Genomic DNA, 21,224 nt, shown 5'->3' on the forward strand with positions numbered 1-21,224 from the left:
TCAAGCGGGTAGTAAATTCTATTAAAATAATTCTAACGTGGTTTATAATTCTTGTCTTCTTAGTGCTCCTGTATTTCCTTATCGAATTACGTCCATTATTAATAATTATATAGCTAGCTTTAAAAAAATCATCCCTTTGCCTCACACAGCAGAAAATATATTAACGTTTGCGAAAAAAAGGATAAATTTTCCCTGGGTTTTTTGTGCGATAACCTGCCACCAAGCGATTAATCCTGAAATGTCATTTGAGGTTACCATACGTTTACAGTCCAACTTTGAAAGCGATGCGTATTTGTTTTTCTATAGTTATGGCTGAAAAAGTGGCGAAACTCAACACGAATACTTGTTAAGATCTTCGAACTCAAATTTAGCGCGGTAATTTTTTTCAATTTTCTTTCAATGTGGTAAACTTGGAAAAAAATCTTTGAACTTTATCTGATTTTCAGAAACTATTTGAATAAAACCTTGATTTCATTTGGTTTCGTAAGAGCAGTGGTCGCAAATTATCAAAGCTAAATTTGAATTAGCGGGTTAACGATTCAGCTAAATGTTTAAACTGATCACGAACCAGTTAGCTTCGCGCTAAATTTGGGTATGCTTATATTACTAATTTGATAATCAATAATTTTAAAGTACACTTAACGTTTGTCAAGTGAAAGATCTTAAACTGGAATGTCTTTTAGTTGAAATTTTACTAACTGACATAATTTTCAGTTAAAGAATAGTTATAGAAATGCAAGTTTATGCTTTAGACAATAGAAGAAGATTTTTTTTTCAGAAACCAAAATTTTCCTTTCATCATAATAGATGCACCCTTATTAGCGACTAACGAGCTCAAATTTTATGCCGACAGCATTGAGTAAGATGCATACATTTGTAGCTAGTATATATTGTGTTAGCTAGTATTGTAAGAGAGTTGTACCTCTTCCGTCCGTAGCGTCAGTCCAAGAATACTTTTCAAGTAACAGATTTTTGACACGAAAAGTTGCACCAACTTGATTGTGACTGAAATAATTAAAAGAGAAGTTACCGCAACTGTTTTGAGACAAATGTGCTACTAGGGATATCTATAAAAAATGTGCAATATCAAAGTGTCAGAAGGACGTCTATGCAATTTAGATGCATTTGAAAACTGGTTTGTAAGCGAATGCTTTTTGCTAGGTGAAAAATGAAAAGTAAAGGTAAATGCTACTGAGTCATTGCATTTATTTCATTTTTGATTGTTTAGATTGCTTTTCGAATACAAGTAAAACTGTTAACAGTTGGCAATTAGGTATTAGCGGTATAACCGCTAACTTCCATTTAGCGGATTTTCGATAAGTTTTTAGCAAGCTAACTAATGCAGTTAGCGACTTCAAGTTCAGCGCCCATTTTGAAACAATAGAGAAGCATTTGAAAAATGTGCAAAGTGTTCCAGTTTATATAGAAAATTTAACAACTACAGCAACTAAATATGCAGTGTTTTGAGCTGATCTTGCTCCGTTCAATTCGCAAGAATTTCACAAGGAGAACGATAAATGAAATCGAACTCTGATCGATACCTGCTACCTTGTTGCTAAGGTATCCAATTTTGATTGAAAAAGGGGCGTTCCTTTGGAGGGTGCTCTCACTCTTCGAAGAGTATAAATAGCAGGACCTTTCAAGTAGAGACGATTCCTTGCGATGAAGGCAAGAATGACAACTGTATCAAAACCGAATACTTCATCATTGCTGAATAGTGATGGAGTAATACGACATGCACTAAACTAAAGACACGACATTACAAAAGATCAAATTACTGGTCGCAGTGGTGTTATGCCCCGCAGGAAAAAAACTAATGTTGAAGCACTATTTACTTTTTTTAATGCAAACGTTATAAACGTAAGTTGACTTAATAAAAACCCAGTGAGCAATATTCCAAAATTCCACAGACAAAATTGTAATTTCAACGTTATCAGTGTACTGTAACTAGATTTCTTATGACTAAAGTTAGTAAAACATGGCCGAATACTCGCGGCTTATTCGAGGTTAAGGGCTAAAAAATCTTCGAATTGATGGAATTCAATTACGTTCAATAAGCGTACTTTCCGTAATTAATCCAATGCATTGGTTGAAGGTTGAAGATACTAAATATTGCGTCTGTAAATAGGCAATATTGCTGACTAACAACACTCTTAGTTGGCTTCAGACCGACTTAAAAATATTAGTCTAATTTTTTTTTGAAAAGCTCCCTATAGAGCTAGCCGAAAAAAGAGTGGTCGCATTACCAATTGACAAATCGGCTTGACGAGCACTTTGAAACTCTTTGGTAAAATCCCATAAACAAACGTCAATATGTGTAGGGTGGACATTATCTTACTCTATAAGTACAGTGAAAAATCCCATAAAATACTGTCAAGCTTTGCATGAAGAGCCGGTTCCTCGCTGGTACCATGGTGGAGTAAAGAAATAAGACAAATTCTACTAGGTTTCATGCACAGATTGACAGATGCTTATGTGATTTTACCATAGGAGTAAAGCGTCACAAAGTCACCGTCAACATATGTAAAAATCCAGTGTTTACGTTTGCGAAATTGGTCCTCATGAACGCTTTTCTTCTTCTTAATTATTTTATTTAACGTCGGTCTCTGTTCCGCAATTGAGTGCCAATCACCGACGGGCATCGAATGTGCAGGGAGGCAGCTTCCACACTTGCGTAGGATATCGCACCCATCAACACAAATGGGCTGTTACCAACGGCTACTTCCCTTCCTATGGAAGACGTCACCAGAGATTTGTATACCTCAGAAAAATCCCACCAACCTCGGCTGGGATAGAACCCAGATTGGGGTTTGAAGCAGTCACGCTTATCACTAAGCCACCGGTTTCGGATCTTAGGAACGCTGAGAGTCTATATTGATCTTATAGTTTTTTTTTACCCAACATTAAGTTCAATTGACTTAAATTTGAGAAAACCTCAAATCACTCACTAGTAGCTTATTGAACTGATAGTCATGGCTCATAAGTGAGTCGAATCTCTCGTCTTTTAGACTGTTTACTGGTGAACTGTATGTCACGAGTGATTGAAAGTGGTCGCAGTCCTTCTTTTTTCTGCTGATATCCCTCTAGTAGGAGCAGCTAGAGTGTGTTTAGTCAGTTTAGTGGTTGTTTGGGGTTTCCACTGTTGTGTGACGAAGGAATGGCGAGATAGCTGTTAGGGCCTGTTTATAAACTACGTAGACAGTTTTTTGGGATTCTTGACCCCCCCTCCCCCTGCGTAGACAATCTCCCATACAAAAATTTTAAAATTTGTATGGACCGTGGATAATTGTCAACCCCCCCCCCCTCCTAAACTGTCTACGTAGTTTATGGACAGCCCCTTAGCGGCTTAACACCATTTAAAGAAGTAGCGGCTGCATAGCTATGGGAGCTCTTCGAAATCATCGTGATCTCATGGATTCCTTTGCAACATAGTGGGAGTGGTCTTTCTTTTATTTTTCTTATAACTTTCATACCATTATTACACGACACATTAAATGCTGGGTACGTGAGGGTTCACCCGATTGAAGAGTGAAAATGCCAAACTTCCTGTCTTTAACATTTCTTGCATTGTGGCATCCTCCTGTTGTTTTTGACCGGTTGTACAGCGAGGATAGTCCACAGTCTACCGACAGTTGTCTTGCTATACTGAGTGGTAGTTCCATATCATCATCATCATCATCATCATCATACAAAACGGAATATCATATGATATGTGCTCAAATTGAATAGATATTTACACTACTTCATTGAAATTTGAAGATATACCACACACTTTGGCTACTTATAAAACATTACTAACGACAGTAACTTGCTAAGTGACCTGAATATGAAAGTTCAAAAAAGCTGTGTAAATTTCTGTCAAAAAGATGCACATAAATTATGCAATATTACTTTATAAAATATATGTCCCATCTTAAAAAACAGCAAGCCAAGAAAAACATTATTGTACATTTAATTCTCCGTATGCTGTTATGGATGAAACAACCTAGTTTTGGGATTTTCCACGATTTTTTTTTTCTGATAAAACGTGTAACAGTGTAAATACCGGTAGTGTACATGTACAACCGATTCTAATGGATAACTCATTTTTGACAAATATCTTTTTTGGACTGTTATGCTTTTATGGGCAGTATACTGCCCATCTCGATCTAATCGAGAATGGTCGGATAATGTTATGATATATTTCATAAAATATTTCAAATATTGTATGAAAACGTCGGTCTTTGTATGCAATGGTCAGAATATACATAGTATTAGAAACATAAGTACATAGTGCCTCGTTTGCATAGTAAACAAACAGCCTAGTTCTAGCCCCCAACCTCCTTCTCTTTAGCCTAGCTACAATTATTAATGCTGGCACATGCTCCTGAAATACCTATATATGCATATGATTGTTTTTAATTGAATGAACTATAATAACGTGTCCAAACTTACGGATAATCAAATCCTCCGATAATCGAGTCCCACCGGTACAAGTTCGCATACATGCATACATTAGTATTGTATTTTGCATTTTAAACTCCTCAAAAGAGCGAAAAGGTTTATAAAAGTGCGCATTTGTCTTCTTGGTGTCCTCTGAGCACTTATTCTTGATGAACCACTTTTATAAACGTTTCCGCACTTACAATGTGCGCAATGTGCAATTATATTCAGCTTTGTGTGTATTTTACAAGAAGTTCACATGAACACTACCGCAATGTGGTGTGTGAGTTCTGAGCTACTTGTCCACATTGTGGAAGGACTTGGTTACCAGAACAACTTTCCCGAAGACAATAACTTCGTAGGTGGTCAGGATCTCGAGGTATAGCTTGTACATTAAATTCAAATGCGCACTTCCCATTTCCCGATAGACTCGTAAAACTTTTGATCTTGTTGCACAAGTCTTGACGTTTGAATGTGAACAACTGGACGCAGCCAGCAGAATACCCGTTCAAAATACTTCTTTCAAATGGTAGACACATTTACGTGTGTTATTACTTTCAGGGGCAGTCTATAGGTGAAACTGTGTAAGAAGCTGTTTGAATATTTGGGACGCGTTATTTTCCACACAGAACAATTTCAAGCTGCAGAAATCAACGTAAGGTTATACTTTTCAAATATTGTATTGAACAGTACTTCTTATATTTCGGATTCCAGTCGCATATGAACAGCTGATTTATCCACTTACAATTCGTATGTAAATATGTTCAGACGGCACTCTTTACATCTGTTCCTCTTACTTGGTTACACTATACTAATGCACCATGTCTTTGCGCTGCTCTCATTAAGCTTTACCAAACCTCTTCAATACAAATCGGATCACATTCATGCGGGAATGATCATTCGTGCACCGGTAAGCCAACATGTATAAATAATACATTTTTCGTCAACCCAACCGATAGGAAAAAAACGGAACACCAAAAATCTTGCTATAGGGCTAACAACGCATTTCGATTTTAATGATATGCAAAATCGAACAAGGCGTGTTTTATGGTTATTCGATTTTTTATTGTTATAATAGTGTTTTATCCATGTCTCTGAACTAGTCGCTTGGAGCGGTCAACTTACGGTTGTTCATTTGGACGGGAAAAGTGATGCACACCTGTTACTATTCTACGCAACAATCTCAGTGCCTAAGGCCCTTTAGGGAGCTTGATTCCGATCCCATATTTGATTTATGCTTTGTCCAGCGTGCTGCATTGATTTCTACATGCGGGGATTCATTGATATTCACGATCGATTTTTGCGCTTATTTTCAACTTGTTTCTCAACCAAATGACATGGACATGCTTCTTCTTTTTGTGAGTTCCACTGGGGAGCGTGACTGAGGTACCTTTTGTTCGATTCCGTTGAAACTTCCTCAGCTGACGGGCTCACAATCTGTGCGATGTACACGTTTGGCTAATTGTTAATCAAATGAATTATTAGTAAGACATAGCGCTGACAAGTCGTATTTGGGTTGGTCGATAAGACAAAGCTGCGTCCGTTGCCTTCGATGGAATGTGACGCGATCGGTTGAGTGTAGTGCGGTGGAATCGGGCCATCACGCGGTTGTTGTCTTGGATTACTAATTAGTTGTGATGCATTTCTAACGACGACAACAGTAATATGTTTAATGTAATTGAGGTGGACATACTCTCGCCAACGCGGCCATACCCAAAACTGATCATCCGGTTGAGTTCGAGTCGGTTTTTAACAAATGCATTCCAATCTAGGAACTGCAGGCATTTGATTTCTCGGATTAAACCGAAGAATAACAATTCACCCGTGGATGCGTGACTTTTCGAGAAATCAGATTGAATCACCCTCATTGATTCAGTGTCCGATATTGTTCTTGTTGCTAGCTCACGTAGGACATTCATGCCTCGTCGGCGTCATTGTTGTTTGGAGAGATGTGAGAGTAAGCGGAAGCTACCTTTCTGGTTTCGAGCTCTTTCACCACGCTGCACTTAACTCCTTTTAGCTTTTTATTGGTTATGTAAATGAGCTGAAAGGGAGGCGCTCCGGTTGTGGCAGCGGAGAAGCTTGGAACATAAAACTCAAAGATAAAAGTATGATAATTTGATCATCATGGTCACTAAATTACTTGCTGGTTATTAGGTATTGTTCTGCGTTTAATTACCCCTTTAGACAACGTGTTTCTAGTTGGTCGGTTGGCCGAACGAGCGTTTGTGGACAAACACTCAGGAGAAACCAGCCAAAGTGTGTCTATTTTTTTCGGTGCGTTTTATGGCCTATGGCGTCTGGGAGTAATGGTCGATGAAAGAAAATAAAGAGTTTCCTCAACTTGGAAGAGGGATTTTTTTTCACAATTTGAATGCTTCTTCAGTGTACGGTAAATACCAGCGAGGTGCTTAGTGCGATGCGATGGGTAGATATAGCATGTTTTTCAACTAAATGTAACATTTAGTTCACAATGTTTGGAAGCTTTCAAACAAACTACACAATGTGCTAATGTTGTGAGCTACTCAAAACTCAACTTGAAATATATTTCGTCGTTCACAGCAACATTACGTAGGCAAACAATTGAAAGTGAATAGTTTCGCGTCCCATATCGACAGTGTAAAATAGTCTGTTAAATAAAATAATTGATTAACGTCTAGTACTAGTCAAATTAGTATTCCGGCATGTATATGCACATTGGAAACAAGCAAATAAAACATTCCACAATCTATGGCTTGCCATACTGAGCGAAGCGGTTCCAGACTTCCCGCTTCTCGATTGGAAATTGAACTGCATACACAGAAACAGAGAGCCAGTGTCCACAATTTGCATTACTCACCGTGTAGTTTAACTCAATTTACACGTTCTTTAACGCGACTGGTCTCATATGGGCCCATTTTTGCGAGTCTTGCGCTGCTGTCTATGGTTCAAATTGGCGGAACGTGACCGGCCGCTAGCTATAACCGGTACCGGTGTGCAGCACTGATACGAGACGGTCGGCGTGGGTGGAAGACGAGCGCCATCGACTGACTTGTTTCCTGCGCGCGGTCAAGTGGTGTACTTTGACAAATATGTAGGCTTCGCTAAATTAATACATATTTGTTAATAAACATTACAAATTAATAGTTCTCTTCACGCCGTCAGTCGTTCACTTTCCTGGATAGGATAATCAACAAGTTAGTTTTATTGCAAGCTTCAGCGGACGGGACAGTCCTGACGCTGCGTTCAAATTTGGTCTGAACACGATAAACAATGGGTCAGAAGTAAAAAATTGGGATAAAAAATGTATGATTTAAATTTATTAGTGCTTCGCGATGCTTCTATAAAACTTGATGTTTGGTATTGTAAAATAAATTTCTACACTAACCAATTTGAATAATTATAACATATAAGTTAAAATGTAGAGATTTTAATTAATATATTAGCTACATAATTCAGTAGTTTCAAATATGTATGTCAAATGATCTTTATGGTCTATTTTGTAAGTCGTGATTCTGAGATGATGTAATTAGACGTAAGACAATTTTGTGAATACACGGTCGTACCAAAATCTGTTTGTAAGTGATTTACGATAAATTGGATTTAGATATCTTCTTTGGGGCCTCCCTTAGCTCATTCAGTAAAGGCGCAGCCCATACTGGAGGGACAGCTGTGTTTGGTTCCCGGTACCCGTTCTAGGAAGTTTTCGGGTTGATACATTTCTCGACTTCCCGAGGCATAGAGTATGTTGTACTTGCCACATAATAATACTAATGCATCACGCATCACACATTTATAGAAGACTACTGCAAAGTTGATTACACATCCCAGTGATTTCTCGTGGAATTGCAGAGGACTCCTCCACTTCTAATATAACGGGTATACGTCAACACATTCCTACTCATTCCTTTTTCGACCTGCGCTCGAGTGTGGCCGGTATAGCCTAGATTGAGATCACCTGTTTTTACACATTGAGGATGAATGCATGTTTCAAGCATCGTCTATTGGTTATCTGTGTAATAACAGCTGATCTGGCAATAACAAATTAGCAAATCGAGGGTGGTCAATCATGCCCATGCTCATGATAAGTGCTCTCAGTTGCGTCGAATGAAAATAGATTTTCGATGCAACTTATTAAAAAATATAGTGGCGCAATCGCCAAACCGAAGTGCGCTAGTGACATAGCGAGATCAGTGATGCCAGCTAGAATTCCGCTAGCACTCCTATCATCTATTCCATTCAGAACGGCTTTCCTATACAAAACATTGCTATATGTTGGAAATCCATTTCGAACTGAATACATAATAGGTGTGAATGACTTGTTACATTCACCTTTCCATTTCTCGATATTGAAGGGACCATGAGATAGCGCGAGAACGGCATTCACAGAACAGTAATTTATTAGTCTACTAGTACAATTTTAGAAGCACATCGGGTTTTTTTTTAGAGTATTTGATTATCCCGTATCTAAAGCAAATCTTGATCGCTTACTTCAAAGCAAAAAAAAAAAAAAAAAAAAAAACTAGTGTACTAGGTTTTTCCATCGACATATGGGGAGTGATTTGTTCTCGAATATTTTCCAGGGACCATCGACATTGAGAACAGTCGAGATAGAAAGAATATCAGGTTATAAACATAAGCATGGGAACCTGAAGGGATTGCCCAAATCATCGAGATAGTTAGAAATATTGAAATGGAAATGGAATGTTTACTGTAAAGTATTTACTAATTTTATTGCTTGATGGCAGTATCATTTTTTCATAAAAAATAGTGTTTACTATGTTTGAAATTGTAATTGTAGTTATTGAAAAGTCACCAGGGATGGTAATGACCAATTACAGTAGTGCTGGTTCACTAGCGCTGATAATTTTTCAGCATGAAGTGTTGACACAATGGAGCAAGCTGATCATGCTGAAAACCAAAATGTCAGTTAGCTTGCAAATTCGGAGCACCTGACGTGCGGATAAAAATCAGTTGCTGAAAACTGTTTACATCATGTTGATGACCATTTGCTAGCAGCTGGCTCATCAGCGCTGGTGAACTAGTACTAATTTAAACCAAGCGTAATGGCCTGTCTTCATTAGAGAGGGTATAGTATAAGGCATAGGTTGCCAAGGCAGTTTGTTTTGAATCCGCTCGTCCTGTCTTATAAATACTAGACCCTCTCTTGTTTACATATGTGCTGGTTCATAATGGTGATTAACCAAAATTGGTGAATTCCGATCAATTTTGTGCCAGAAATTGATGCGCCAATGTTAATTAGCACCAAAAAAACTGTTTACATCACCATGCGAACGACAGGCTTACCAGCACGTAAATCAGCACAAGTTTAAACACCTCATAACGGAGGGAACATCCAACATACCCGCACCAGGTGATATGGTCCCACTCCACGCCTTTGGAAATAGATAAAATGTTTATCCTACTTTTGGTGCGAAATCTTCCAATCTGGCCCATTGTGTAATCGGTGACCATCCTTGGTGTCCAACTCTGCTAGATTTAAGTTTTATTTGTTGCAAATTGCAGCAATAACAAGGAGGTCTACAAAAAAGGCTTCACCAACCATTCAAGTGGTGCGTACGATTTGCTACCCGCACAATGTAGAATGTGAGCTTAATATTTATTTTGCTGTAAATAACACTATGATGAAGAGTCTTGGATTGCCTACGAATGGGAGTTCAATTTCCAGCTGACTTGACTCGGTGAATGATGGCTGACATACGGCGAATCTTCACTTGCACATTGCAAACAACGCCGGTGGCCAAATGGCAGTCCGAAAATTGCCTCCACCAGTCGCGTACGTTTTCAATTGAATAGTGCATATATTAATATCGAAACACATAAATGATAAATAATCCTCGCAAGTGATATCATCTTCATGATTTATCTGAATTTGATTTTCTCAATCCGTCTCCATCAGCTGCAGGCTGACTGACGGACCAGTATCAGAACGCGATGTCATGACAGTCAGAGATATTCGCGATCGTTATTCGGCGCATGGTGCGAACCGCTCACTTGGGTCTGATTTTTGCACCGTTTGTCAGTTTCTGAAAGGACATGATTCAGTAGAAACAGGAAGTGGGAGATTTCGACACTATTGTTTCCTGAGCTTAGAGCTGAGCAGGGCTCGTACATTCGTACGTCCTATTGCGATAGCAAACAACAACCAGGAGTTTATTCATTTACTCGGACGGGACCATCCGCTCAAATCGCAAATCTATCATCGAGATTGTGACTGCCATCATAGGAGCCCTCGAACGGAAAAATGTGGTGTGTCCCTGACAGCAAACGGAGAGAAGCAGAGTGAAGGGAATCCGATGAGCTCTCTTTGTGTTATTCGCGGCTTAACAAAGCAGCCGATGACTTCTAAACAGTGATAAATGATGGTTGATTGAAATTGAACAGTAAATTTCAAACATGACAAATTTTCTGTATTTTGATTGACTTTTGATGGAAAAGAATGGCGCTTCTTAAGCTGAAGGCGGGGGATGAGTGCGAATCGGGATACGGAAAAGTGAAATTAATTTAGACACAACGTGCAATTACGAAGCACACAGAATCAAGCAAACGATGGATGGGGTTTATGTCGTTTGCAAACGCCATCCGTCTGGTCTAAAAGGAATGTAATGAAGCATCAACCAGAGAGCAACATTTAAATTATTCATCAAACACAGCAACGACATTACGCTTCCGAATTTTCATGGTGTTCTGCGGCTGCAATTTCGAATGCCAGATTTCGTAAAAACCGACAATATCAATCCCGTAATTGCTGTGTAATGTAACTTGACTACTAGTAACAAAAAATGAGCAAGTCGTTATATAAAGCATTTTTTTTGCTGTTTGCTTGGGCGGATGTTAATCAGAGGGAAATTCAGAACAGCTCCAGTTACATAAAAAGCACTGTTGACAAGGCAGCGACGAATAAAAGGATTACCGCCGATGGAAATGTGCTTAAAAATTCATGATAATGGAAAACGATTCTGCGGCATGGCGGTGACGATGATGAATGAGCGTAAATGCAATGGTGAATGACGGGGTGGAGGTCGTCCCGAATTTTGTTCATATTTGGTATAACACGATTTGTAAATTAAAGGGAGAATTGTATTACAGGTGACCCGTGTTATGACGGAGTGGCGTTGACAGTTACACAATGTGGAAATTAGCTGCATCCCCATCTAACATGATACATTTGAAATCTGTGCGTGGATTGCCTTATCTTGAATTGCTAATATTTTCTGAAATTACTCTTGGCTACCATGTTCAGAGACATAAATGAGCATATTTACAATTATCTTTCATCCGAACTGGTGTTCTTCTTATTAACTGCAAGATGACACGTCAAGAATAAATTAGTTCCTAAGATTTGAAATGCAGGTGTGAAATATTTAATGACTCCACGCAACACTTCCTTTTCATCTTCGATACTCATCGCCCTACACTGAGGACGCGCTACACTGCCTGGTCCATCTATCGAGCAAAGTGTGGCAAGATCAAGATGATGCGATAAATTTACGTTTGTGACCCGGAATAAAAGCAACACACCAGGAAGATTGATTTATTTACCTTTCCGCATCACAACAACATCGCGCGAGTATGTTGCACGCTTCCGACCAAACCTGGGAACTCTCGACATACGACGACAGAGTGGAGACGACGTTGTTGAGGGAGTGATCATTAACCTCGGTCCCCATCGGTGCAAGCTTTGGTTTGATTTATCAACACTGACGTCAATGAAACCACTGAACTGAAAACACGTTCGATAGTCTTATTTGAGGTTCGATAGAGACAGAGCCGGAGTGAGAGAGAGAGAGAAAGCTGCTAAAGACGCTTGACAGTCTTGGTCCTGTCTTCATTTCACGCCCTTATCGGAAGTGTTGGTTGACAGGTTCATGAAAAATTGAAAGGTGCTGCAACGATCATCCGCCATGGGACATACAGGAAGGGTTGTCTCGCACAGAGATGCTATCGGGAAATCATTTTCAAATAAAAAAAAAATCAACTATTACATCACCTATCCCTAGTAGGCGATGCCGATGAATCGGGAACCTGACAGAAAACGGTTAGATTACAGACTGCTTGGATGCTTTACCAGGTGCCTGCTAAAGACCTATCATCAAAGTCAAACAATGCCGAAATCAATATAGATTTTCATTATTATTTGCCTCGCTTCGCTTTCCTTGGAAACGGGCTGGGCAGTAGCACACCGAGCGGTCAGAACGAGCACAACAAAACGTATGATAAAGATCTCTTTATAAATTTGTTTTGATAGCCTTTCAAACATGCATATTTGATCGAGACTACTGCGGCTCTTGAGTCGTGATTTTTAATTGTATTTATTTAGAAAAAAAATCAGTAGATACACTCCGCAATGCATTACCGCACATCGCGATCAACACTGCTGTTGGCGACAATCGGTGGTTGTCATTGAAGGGTGCAAATGAGCTTTGCTGTGTAGCACCTACATGTACCTTGTTGAGAATTTTGTCCAACTATCATACGCGTCGATAAGCGTCATAAACATTAGGTTGAAAAAAAAAAAACAATGACCAACAAGTTGCTTATTTCATGTACAACAATCAGTTCCGATTGGAGTCTACTAAGTGACGACACGAAGCACTGTTCTTAGTAGCGATCGATTGGGTTGGTTTGAGTGAAGAAAAGAAGTGTGACATTACCTGGAAGTGCCCCTGGATTGAATATAAAATAAAATATTAATTCCATCAATAATTCATCGGTGGCCTAAAGTGAAGCTCTGTCAGTGGCAGTCGCTGTTGACTTCAATCGCTCCCTACAGTCCATCAGCCAAAAGTGTATGTCTAAATTAAATAATGCATTACCATATAATTAAGACACTTTTGATGCGCGACTACCCGTTTGTCGTCGAAGCCAAATGTCATAGTGAAAAGACACATGCATTGGCATTGTCAAACCATTTTCGAACAAGGGAAGAAACAAAACGATGAGTGGTGTAAAATAGTTAACATTTCCTGTCTTCGTACGTACAATATGTTTACGGCGAGTTTCGGTTGCCAATCGAAGGCGAATTAGCATGCAACAACATTGAGTAAAATACGCCACGCAATGTATCATCAAAGTGTACTACGACTGTGATATGGCGGCAAATCGGTAAATCACTCATCGCCTACTTTGCCCTGCGCATGTACCTACTGTAGTCTAGTGAATCTGTCTTCAATGCTAACGAAATGGTAAATATTTTGTTTTAACAAGTGTTTTCTGTGGAAACCTACCACTATGTGCCACCGTCAATATGTCGCTTGCTCATTCAAGAGATCAATCATTACACAGAGTTATCAAGTCACGAGAAGGAACGCTTCTGACAGGAAGCGAAGAAGAGGGGATACGTTGGATGTGTGAACTGATCAAAGGGTGCCAGCGAATGTGTTTGACGTACTTGTGGAAACACTTAAATAAATGGTAGCTTGGGCATATCATCGGCATTAGAATATGGTTTGAAACACGAGGTATTGGGCAAAGTTGATTTAGTTGTGAAGTTTCCAGAATATTTCACGACAGTCATAAATATGTCATCAGCTTGTTTGATTCCAAGAGAAACAACCCGGCAAAGATCACAGACTCTCCGAAAGTCAAAACATTCTCTTTCACTCTCTGATCAGAGAGTGACATACATTTGCGTCGAACGACGAGGAGGAGGTCGAATCAACTTGTCATTTTTTGTCCCGGTTGCTTCGGCGGTGCACAAAATTCATTAAAAACCAAGCCTGCAGCGTTTGACGATATCCACTTCTTTCTTTGACAAGCGAAACATCTTCATAAATTTGTCGTAATTTCGTAATGAGAAATCGTTCCATGTCTCTCTCGCACGCTAATGAGACTACGACGAGAGGAAATTAATTAATCACAGTACATGAATCTGTGAGGAGGAAACATGTGTTCTCGATTTTTTTTTTCTTCCTTTAGTCCTAACTTTGGCCACGGGACAACAAAACAACGAGGCATCACGCCCCTCAAGGCGATACATTCCGAGCGAATTTCCATACCACCAAGCGACAAACCGAGGAAATGATCCATTAGGCGTGGGGGATCTGAATCAGTCAGTGGCGTAAAATATTGATAAATTTAATTAAAACTTACGAGTTGAAAGGGTAACCGAAGGCAGCGTCGTACGGGTGGTAAACGGAGGGATAAGGCCATGGTGCACCACCTGCTGCTAGATTTTCCTTCAGGTCGATTCCGGCAGCCTGGAACAGAGGATTAAGAAAATTTTGAAGAAATATTAATCATGCAAACTGTTGAGTGAGCACTAAGCAGTAAATCGTTGAAAATAGCAAAAGAAAAAAAACTGCTTCGCTCATAAATGCCATGCCATAAATCTCGTTGACTACGCTGTTAATCAAAATACCACTAATTCAAGGATCAAAGGTTACGACTTAAGTACTGATAAGGATGGTTCATCATGTGTTTTTTTTTTGAGTGCGAAGTATGTACTTGTTTTAGACATTAATTAGATGCTGGACAGTTGCAGTTTTTTTTAATGATAAACGTTTTGAATTCACTTTGTTTAGTGAAGTGGTTAGATGTGATATTTGATAATTAATGGTAATAGTAATAATTTTCATTGATGCTTTGTAACACAAAGCAAGATTGCTAGTCAATAAATAAAATATAAATCTAAGGGTTTATTCCCGTGCTTGCTTTTCTGTGAAATTCCGACGGGAACAGACCTATTGAATTTAAAACGTTGCAATAAATTGGTAGGGTAAGTGCACCTTTTTTGGCAAAAGTTTCCTATTTTGTCCATACTTCAGTAAAAGCGATTAAATCACAATCTTTTGCGTTTTGTGGGCAACATGTATATATTGAATCCCAACGAATATGGGTTGAATCTACAATCTAAAAATAACTCAAGATCTCAAACCTATATGTAGTTTAAGGTCAAAATTGTGTTAACACTACTATTTTATATCAAATTTTAATTTAAATCATGTATGTATATGATTGTTTTTACAAATTCAGACGGACAAAAAATAATTGATTAGGGTGACACTATTTCTTCAAAACAAGAAAATAGATGCTATAATTAGTGGAAAACAAGGTGTGCCGAGCGGTCGTCTAATAAGTTTCTTCTTAACTTTAAAAATGTGTCGGTGCTTAATAAACTTAATTTCATTAGTACATTAGAACATATTTTTTTTTCCTCTGTTCGGGACATAAAACCACTGCGACCAGTAATTTGATCTATTGTAGTATATCCCGTGTCCTTAGTTTAGTGCATGTCGTATTACTCCATCACTATTGAGAAATGATGAAGCATTCGATTTTTTTACAGTTGTCATTCTCGCATTTATCGCAAGGATCCGACTCTAATTGAAAGGTCCCGCTATTTATACCCTTCGGAGTGTTGGAACACCCTCCAAAGGCGCGCTCCTTTGTCAATCAAAATTGGATCTCTTAGCAACAAAAACAAGCAATGACAGCGATAATGACCATGCATCAGAACCCTAGTCTTAACCACTTCAAACTAGGGAACAATGAATAGAAGATTTGGAATCACATAGGTGAAGACTAACTCATTTTTTCCTTGTTTCAAGATCATCCTCGGTCAAGGCAACCCGGGGACTTGTCACTATCAACAAGGCATAAAAAGTAACAAGGACTAAGATGTGTTCCTTTGATTACTGAAAAATCCTGTTCCCCTAGTCTGAAGTAGACAAGACTAGGAATCGGTGGTAGATCTTACATCCCGTAACGTACCACGAAAAGGTGATCTACCCACGTTACGGGGCTACATATATTTTAATATATATTTAGGGAATTAGAAACATAAACACATATTAAAAATTATGTTGAAGTCCGAAAGTTAACTACTGTAACATAAGTACCCAAAACTGACACACTTACTCCATAAAAAAAGGTAGGATGATGATTGAATACAAGTTTATTGCTTATAATTAGAGTCGGTGTATGAGAGTCACGCTGTCACGCATGAAGGAAGCCAAGTCTACCTATTGAACTGTCAAACCTATCGTATAAAGTAAACAAAAATTTTAGTGCTATGAAAGTTCCACGAAAGGAATTGTATTAAAATGTAAAATATAATCAAAGAAATGATCGTTTGGTAATGATCAGAAATGAACATATTTGCTTTTTAGTATTTTAGCACCAAAACCTTGACCCATAAAATGTCGATAGGTCTAGTTTCTAAGTGACAAAAAACAGAATCCATTGATTGTGCCTTATTGAGATGGGTTATGTACATCATTTTTCTTGTGATAACCGAGAGAGGTCAGGTGGGTCGAAAATGTTTGGTGTACTTTACACGAGCATAGACTGATTTCTCTCAGCATGGAGGTACAGTGGGTCCCGTGACGAAGATGATAAGGAGAGCGAGGCGTTTACATGAAATCTGACACTTAATTAATTTCAGAAATACAAATTATTGACAAGCACTAATAATTCTGCGCAGTCGACGACGAGTTGCTATCATCTGAGTGCTATTTGTTGTTGGATTCTTGCTCTGGTAGTAGTGCTTACGAGTGGTGATAGTAAATGTTGTTTACTTTATTATTTTTTGCTGCAGAATAAAATGGCACTAACTGAGAAATTATGCACCTGATATTGAAATGGACAGAAGCAAAAATAAACATGGTTCAGGTTGAGGCTCGGTATATTTAGTGCATATTAGCATCACCCCGAATCATCACCCGGTTACGCCTTCTTATCACCTACAAGCGTTCGTGAAAACATTCAGCACACAGAATTCGGTAGGTGATAATCTGTGTGCGCATGCCTTCATTATCCCATTAATTACTAGCAATTGACGGTCCGAGGCTAATCGAGGACTGTATTTCGTTGGTGTTTTATTTTGCAAGTACAAAAACATGTGTTAAAAGCGTGATAGGGTTAATCTGGGGTGGTCTCATTGGACGAGTCAAAAGGTCACATTCCAAGGACACCATACAAAGCAAAACATAAATTTTAATATTACATCCTAGATCAATCAATCATGTCGAAAATCTCATGTAAATTTTATGGCCACAAAAATAAACAAATGCAGTAAAAGCAGCGTAATGTTTATGCACTGTATTAATGATAATTTTGTCATTTTTGGCAAGTAATATTACACCATATTTTCGACACGATTGCTGTGCATCCACTTTGATGTGATATTAAAATTATGTTTTTGCTGTGTAGATAGAGAGGTATCGGCTTATTGCAAGTAGGTATCTGTAGTAGATTAAAAATCTAGTTGTTTTTTTAATTGTCAGGCCTTATCGGAATTTGTCCGATTAAGTCTACTGATACATTTTTACATTGATATTATTTTTCAAAGGTAACCCTACTGCACTAAATATCAATACAATATATTTATGCCAATTTATACCCACCTCAATAACTGTACATTTTAATCATATTGCTGAACGGTCCGACACTAAATGTGTAACATAATCGGTTGCCTGTTATTATCGGCCGTCTGGCTCAATCGCGTTTATTGACTAATTGCATTCAAGTTGACGGCTTCGTTTGCTTATCATACAAAAAGTAGTTCACCGTTGTTGGTCCAAGTGCAGTAAAAGCACATTGAAATATTCGCAGGAATAAATACCACACTGTTCGTAATGCAATCACACACACTTTTTTGCGTAATTTGTGGCAATAAAAAGAAGCTCCATTCATAAATTGAATATAAAAACAGAAGCAAACTGCACATCCAGTACGTGACTTTCGTTCCAAAATAGGACTGGCAGAAGGAACTCGGGTGGAAATATTGAAATTTTCATGCCAGGCATGATTGGCGTATGTGATGTCCGAAAGGAGCACTCTGCGGTCAATCAGACCCGGCCGTTTACAACATCGATGCAGGCCACTGCCAATCGCTCACCACTACCATCGCAAACCCGAACGAGGATAGTTTATGTTTACACCGATTTAAGCCGTGTTCGACAGACTTTATGATGTTAACGGGTTTGCGCGCTGCCCAGTAAACAAACATCCGCAATCGCGTGCTTTATCAGGGTGCGCGATCGGGAGCTGAGCACAGTTAGTTTGTGGAGGATCTAAGCATCCAGCATGTAGGTTCATCGGATGAGGACCTCACACGCGATTGTTTAACAAATTAGCGAATGATTTAGATTGATTTGTTGATGCTCTTTGGCTCTGAAGCGTTTCCAAGTGTTGCAATAACAAATGTCAGCGGAATTATAGCCCTACAGCAGCGAACTCTGCTCTACGAATGACAAACCCTTCAGTACGATGTATTGTTGATGATTTTAGGGCGGTCTAAGTAGCACTAATTTTCTGAGAAGTAATTATCACCACCACCGGCACTCACACTCACACACACAATATCCCTCTCGTCTGTCCAAATAAAGCTGTAAAACTCTGGCTCCAACCATAAACAGGTTGTAAAAGTAAGCTGTTATATGCTTCTATGCGGAAAACGAGAGTTAAGAGATACTCAACTGGCAGTCGCCATCGTCGTCATCCACAGGAACGAATTTCGAAAAATTTTCACCTAAAATTAATAAATTATGCATGTGCGCATTTTGAAGCCCCTCACCCGTTCTCTGAAGGTGCTACAGAGAGGTACCATAGTTTGCGGATGGAGTTTAAGTCGGTGTTCCATTTTCCCAATTCCTAGCTGCCTGATCTTTGGTAGTAAGGATGCTGTACGCAAATGGTACCTTTATTACCAAAAAAGAAGGGATCAAGGAATTCTGAAAAAATAAAGAATTACGGCTGATGCTCCATCCGCAAACAACGGTACCTCTCTGTAGTTCTATTCTAACTTTGGAGAGATCCTTCTTCGTGAACTGCCGTCAAGAAGGTAGTTAAGATAAATTATACGTACATAAAAGTAATTTTTATTTTTATTACCTACATATTTTTCATCTCTCTCTCTCTCTCTCTCTCTCTCTCTCTCTCTCTCTCTATCTGATCGCTGTCTCGGTTAGCCATGCACGAGAAAGCATCCGAGTCACGTTTGCTTGGAACTGCTTCAGCTGAATGCATATTATTGGAGTCATTCATTGTTTTACTCCGAAAAATAGCAGCAAACGGTTGACTGTGGGTAATTTGGCTAAATGAAATGAATAGGGGAAGTGAAGTGGGCATAAAAGTGGAGGAATTTGTTCGGTTGAGAGGAGAACCAGCCAGCAAGGATAGACTCGTCAATTTTGACTGTGAAAACGGGCTTTCGAGATGCGTATCTTTCCTTCGGGTAGGGAGAGCGGATCGTTCGATCCACCACTCAGCTGTGTTTTGACCCATCTTCTATTGAGCCAGTTGAAAATACACACATGGGACGATCAACGGCCAAGCTGATACAGGTGCATTATCTTGAAAGCTTTTAAGGTGATTTACATACACGAACGAAAGGTGGCGATAATCGCTTGGATGCAAGACCATTCGAAGGCATTCAAGTTCAATTGACAAATTGGTCGACGATGCAGGTGCTCGGTGATGGTGTCAACCCATCTAGAGCTGGAAGTTCTGTTTCTCTTTAGTTCGAAAGTTAGGATTAAGAGATAAAATAAAGACAAAAAGCCGAACTGTTGCTAGTTTTCATGTGTCAAACCATGCTTACCATTCTATGTAACAATTTGAATGTTTTGCTGAAAAATAAATTTTTAAATAAATCGAATTAATGCAGTTCACGCACGATCATAATCCAGCAGTTATCGATCAGTTAATTTATCATATGGACGGTCATCGTCTAAATAATTTGTTTACTTTTCTAACTTCTAACATCTTAATCGGATATTATAATATTTTATTAATTGAAGGTATTTGGATGTTAAGGGTAAAATAGTAAATTTTCGGTTTCGTAGCATTTCGTGGATAGTGAGTGGTTGATCTTTTGATCAATGAATCGTTTTACAGGTAAATTACTCAAGAATGATTATTCGAAGGCGACTCAACACTACGATGGCCCAAAATAACACTTTGTCTGGAAACCTGGGAGCTTACCTTCCAAATGAAAGCTAATGATGCCCAAAAGAGTATAAATATGCATATAAATATGCATGACTTGTTCAATAAATTGAGATGCCTATGTTCGAAAAACCATGTTCACTCGAACTCGAGTAACATCTTAAGTTTTGAACTAATTGATGTCCCAAATAAATTAAAACATTACATGATATTTGCTTAGCTAGATTTTGACAGAAATACTGTTACTAAAGGGATCTTTAACTGCGACTACAAACGTGTGGGCCCTGAAATGTTTTTAATGGAATTCAACAAGCTTAATTGGGATCTTTTCTTTTCGTACGGTGATCCTGATGTGCTAGTTGTCTTAATTATATTGAAATATTTACATGATAGTTGCGAACATACTAGTAAAATAAACAATAAAGATCGTTACAATTTCACGTTCAATGCGCAGATTAAAAAAGCATCGTGATCTTGCGTACATGGAACATGGGGGAGTAGTCTGCAAAAAATCCCATGAAAGAGCAGCTTGGAATAATTTTTCGGATCATGATCGATCCCATGCATCATTTTTCTAGTCCCCCTTGATTTCAAACGATCCCACTCCTTGTGCTGATAGATCATTGATTGCGTACCAAACAATCCTGTTTTCTGGATGTGTTTTGATCGTTTTATTTGTTAGTCGAGCTGGTGATTAATTTATGCCTAAATATTTGAATTGAAAATCCAAATCTACGTTTAGATAGAATCTAAAAGGGGATGACAGTCCAAAATGCATTTTGGGTTGAATTTACCGATGCAGTTTTTCACAAATTCTTCATTCTCAACAGCGAGGAATAACTCAGATTTTCTGTACAAAACATCACTGAACTATGAATAAAAGTGCTGTGAAAAACATCACCTTACGTCTT

General features: G+C 38.7%; 1 protein-coding gene across 1 annotated transcript in view; it reads right to left on the reverse strand.

The window, feature by feature from the left end:
* Positions 1-21,224, reverse strand: part of mirr (mirror) — a 108,636-nt gene that overhangs the window by 11,440 nt on the left and 75,972 nt on the right. The window contains exon 3 of the mRNA XM_065222345.1: positions 14,515-14,621. Coding sequence (XP_065078417.1) covers positions 14,515-14,621 — 107 coding nt within the window. The remainder of the gene's footprint in view (positions 1-14,514; positions 14,622-21,224) is intronic.

This window comes from Ochlerotatus camptorhynchus, unplaced genomic scaffold (genome assembly GCF_037179485.1).
Source record: "Ochlerotatus camptorhynchus isolate MF236.1 unplaced genomic scaffold, CSIRO-AGI_Acam_v1.1 ptg000166l, whole genome shotgun sequence".
NCBI lineage: Eukaryota > Metazoa > Arthropoda > Insecta > Diptera > Culicidae > Ochlerotatus > Ochlerotatus camptorhynchus.